We start from the raw sequence: 4,284 nt of genomic DNA, 5'->3' as shown, positions 1-4,284 counted from the left end.
AACCCCATGGTACTACAGCTCTTGAAGGTCCTTGGCCTACCAAGCGACCGCTGCTCAGCCCGAAGGGCTGCAGATTACGAGGTGTCGCGTGGTCAACACGACGAATCCTCTCTGCCGTTATTCTGGGCTTTCTAGCCGTCAGATAGCTCCTCAATTCATATCACGTAGGATGAGTGGACCTCGAACCAGCCCTCAGGTCCAAGTGAAAATCCCTGACCTGTGCGGAAATCGAACCCGGGTCCTCCGGTTAAGAGGCAGGCACGCTACCCCTACACCAAGGGACCGGCTCCGTAATATATGACAGGAAATCATTAATTAAGCAACTGAAGCGTTCATCTTCAGTACTAAGTGATGCTCGTTTGTTCTCATTCCTGGAATATGTCCCATGTGAGGTGTTGCAGACGTCATACGCATCGAAAAATTTCATAATAAATGATTTATTTTAAACTGTATTTAATGCTCTCGGGACAAACGCCCTTCATACTTTTCAAACCAGAAATTGTTCCGGGGGGAAATACAATACGGTATTTTTAGCTCTTGGTACATTCATTTTCTCCAAATTTGTTGGGCAAATTATTTTTCTGGTTGGTTTCCTAATTTAAAATTTCTGAGTTTGAAGAGGCCTCTCAAACGATCGCTGGTCACGGTAGCAATGTTTACAAAGAAGTTCAGTGACAAATTTTGGGATCATCCGATTTTTATGACGTAACTCGGATCAAAACTTAGGAACCTAATTTCATCAGGTGGAAGTCGTATCTCATGCGTAATTCTTCCTCTGTATAATGTTTCAAACATTGAACATTCACTGGAAACTTGTGAAACGAAATTCCACTACCTTTAATTTCTCGTGAATAAACCATGACTGGAACTGCGAATGCTTAATATATTCACAACCAACGAAGTTAATAAACACGTTTAAAGGCGTGAACCTGTAGACAGGGGGCAAGAAAGCGACTCTAGCGGCCAGGCATTGAACTTCAGCGTGACCACTTCGATAGCGTTTTACGGGCTCTATTTCCAGGCCTTGTATTATAACGTAGGCAACGATTTATTCCATGCATACTTAGGTTTGTTTTTGTTTGTTGATAGTTGAAATCGGATCGGGTAAAGTGTTACAACCAGTTGTTGGCTGTCATATACGTAGACGGTGTGAAATATAATCCTGAATTTTTGACATGTAAACTGTATATAAATTCAAGTTCAGTTGTACGAGGGCTGTGTCATTTGACTATTTTTCAGCGTGTTTTAACCAGTAAATATAATTTTATATCGTATTTATGCAGAATAAGTACCGTACTGAATTGTAGAATGATAGAAGTAGGTTATTGGTAATAATTACATTCGCACCGTTAAATACTATCCAGTTTATTTGTTAAAGAATTGACATTATTTTTACAGATGGAGGGACCTCTTTTATCTGGTTTAGACGCAGCCTTGCACGAGTTGGGGATGCTGAGCTCCGTTACGGACAGCCGACGGGATTATCTGAAGGAACAAATGAAACGTAAATGTTGTATCAATAGGCAAGCGCTTAATGTTTTGCAAATGAACACGCGTTTTGTGACTGGTGTTGTTATTGGTCACCGAAAATGCCCTTCATATAGGTATAAACCATATAATTCTCCGTATGCAAGAGAAGAAAGGGCTCGTACAAAGAGTGAGAATTCTTCTGATGTTGAAGTAGATTGGTTTTGTGGATCAAGTGTTCCTCAGAGTGTTATTGCTAGTAATACAGAAAATACCAGTTTGTATAAATCACGATCTTTAGAAGATGTTAAAGTGAATGCTGGAGATGAGACGGATGATCGTCCAACTCGGGAAGTGGAATCTGTGTCTGATAAAATACAGCACCTTCAAGTTAGCGAATAGGGTAAAGAGAGGAAATAGTAATTTCATTTTTTAATGATATTGTCTTTGGGCAATCCTGATGGGTAGCATGTATGAATGTTGTGAGGAAACTTGTAGTGAGCCCGTTGAATGTGTGAATTGATGGGATTTTTCTGCAGATGACATTGTTTTTAAAATGTGGTTGATGTAATAACTATTGGTGGTGATAATCTCAATGTTAGTAAGAAATTTGACACACATTTCTTAAGTGGTACAATTTGTCATAATAACCGTTACGTGTGAATTATGTTCTGGTTCACTGATAAAGAGTATTATATTCACTTTTTTCTGTGAGGCTGATCAGTCTTTATTTATTGCAATGATAAGGCTATTATAATGATGGTTAAATGTAATATTTGGTGGCAGTTATTCAAGAAAATTGTTTGCTCTTGAATTTACAAGGTTCGAATAATCTTCTTTGAAAACAGTGCATAAAGAATTAGTAGTCTGTGGTATGAACTTAGTTCTTTACAAAGCCTCATTTTTTATTATAATTTATATTTCGGTTTTACAAAGTTTATGCTGAAGCACATTGGGGTATATTATTTATCTGAGAGACAAACCTGTTAGTGTGTCTCACTTGCAGTTTCAGTCAAGACCTTCAAGCATGTCTCTAAATGGCAGCTTTTATAATGAGATTTGTCTTTTGTTTTCTAATTTAGTGTTAAACAGTTCTGATGCTGAGCATCACAGATTTTATAATGTCTTTTGAAGATGAGTCTTTCAGATTTTTATGTTTCCTTTGAAAACTATATTATATCGATTTCGCCACTGTGAATATATTGTCTTTATTTCGACCTGCTTAACGCTGAGCAGTGTTCTCCCCAGAAATTTTAGTCAGCCAGGAGGGGAATACTATGGAATAAACGAATATGATAAAATTACAAATCAATCCACTCAGTGCACTGACAGTAATAGCAGACGGATAAACATAACCTGCAAAATTGAGCTAATATCATGAACATTATTATTATATGACAAGCAGATTAGAACAGATGTAGGATACAGGTGTAATGTAGAAATGAAAAGATGAGCACAGAATAGGGTGGCATGGATAGCTGCATCAAACCAATCTATAGACTGATGATCCAAACAACAACAGCAACAACATCATGAACAAGACATAACAGAGTATTCGGAACTTCTAGTGTTTTAGAACTCGATGATAATCCCGTAACACTGGGTCACATTAGAAGTGATGTTAAAGTAAGGTAAAAACATAATTACCTACAACAAGAGCAAGTACAACTAGTAAAGCTAAACTCAAATGTAATGTATGCAATTATACTGACAGTCTGAAGATTTATAATTTAAATAAACAGTTTTACAGTATTTAATTTTGAACGCCCACGTATCTACTGTAAAAATGGCAGGTCGAGGGAGAACACTGCTCAGCTACCTGGGTCCAATCTCTCAGACCATATGACCCCCCCCCCCAGTCAATATGGGCTTGTTTGTTCAAGTAATCGTTCAGCACTGCCCATACCGGACAAGTTGGCTGTGTGGTTAGGGGTGTGCAGCTGTGAGGTTGCATCCGGGAGTTAGTGGGTTCCAACCCCACTGTCAGCAGAGCTTAAGATGGTTTTCCGTGGTTTCCCATGTTCACACCAGGCATATTATGGGGCTGTACCTTAATGAAGGCCATGGCCACTTCCTTCCAACTCCTAGCCCTTTCCCATCCCATCGTCGCCAAAAGACCTATCTGTGTCGGTGCCACGTAAAACAAATTGTACAAAAAAAAAAAAAATTACCGTTGAAACACAACAATCACCCAAGTGGTTACGAGATAGCCTTCAGCTGTTTGCGTATGTCTTACAGAGTGCTTGTAGGTTTGAAGAAAAAATCATATTATGCATATAATTAATTATTTTTGTATTTTGACAAGCCTTCACTTAGTCATAAAGGGCATTTCCAACTTAATGCAAATGCTTAGTATGTTAAGTGCACGTATAGCTACTGCATTACAAGTAACAACTCTCATTATTGTTCCGTATTGAAGATGACGTTAGGCATAGATATCAAGGATAATTTAATAAAAAACCACCTATTCAATACTTTCCACGTTTAATGTGGTTATTATCTACATGATTTTATGTAGACTTATTTGGTCAGGTACATGTTTCACCCATTATTTTGGGCATCTTCAGCCTGTAAACAACCTTTAGGTCAAGGTTTGGGACCTTTTTTAACCAATATAAACATACCAATATATACACTATATACAACATATACATTATATACAATATATACAAACATAAGTCAATACAGTAAAGTTTTTTGGTCCTAATCTATCTAATATGGAAAATGTCCAAAACTAAAATGGATCTTCTTTTCGGTGAAGAGGATTGCATATCGGGGTTTATGTGACCCCTATATCATATTAAGTTCTTGACGTAT

The 4,284-nt window shown here is 37.7% G+C and overlaps 1 protein-coding gene across 2 annotated transcripts; it reads left to right on the top strand.

The window, feature by feature from the left end:
- Positions 1–1,082: 1,082 nt before the first annotated feature.
- On the top strand, positions 1,083–2,665 carry LOC136883094 (uncharacterized). Of its 2 annotated transcripts, none has more exons than XM_067155286.2 (2): positions 1,083–1,252; positions 1,399–2,665. In XM_067155286.2, the coding sequence occupies exon 2, from the start codon at positions 1,399–1,401 to the stop codon at positions 1,867–1,869; it is 471 nt and encodes a 156-aa protein (XP_067011387.1). In that variant the 5' UTR covers positions 1,083–1,252; the 3' UTR covers positions 1,870–2,665. The 2 variants fall into 2 exon arrangements, with proteins under 2 accessions (XP_067011387.1, XP_067011379.1); XM_067155278.2 differs by having other exon boundaries at positions 1,083–1,317.
- The last annotated feature ends 1,619 nt before the right edge of the window (positions 2,666–4,284 follow it).

The sequence above is a fragment of the Anabrus simplex genome, chromosome 1 (genome assembly GCF_040414725.1).
Source record: "Anabrus simplex isolate iqAnaSimp1 chromosome 1, ASM4041472v1, whole genome shotgun sequence".
NCBI lineage: Eukaryota > Metazoa > Arthropoda > Insecta > Orthoptera > Tettigoniidae > Anabrus > Anabrus simplex.
Note: the sequence above shows the minus strand (reverse complement) of the source record. Positions and strands in the feature narration are given on the sequence as shown.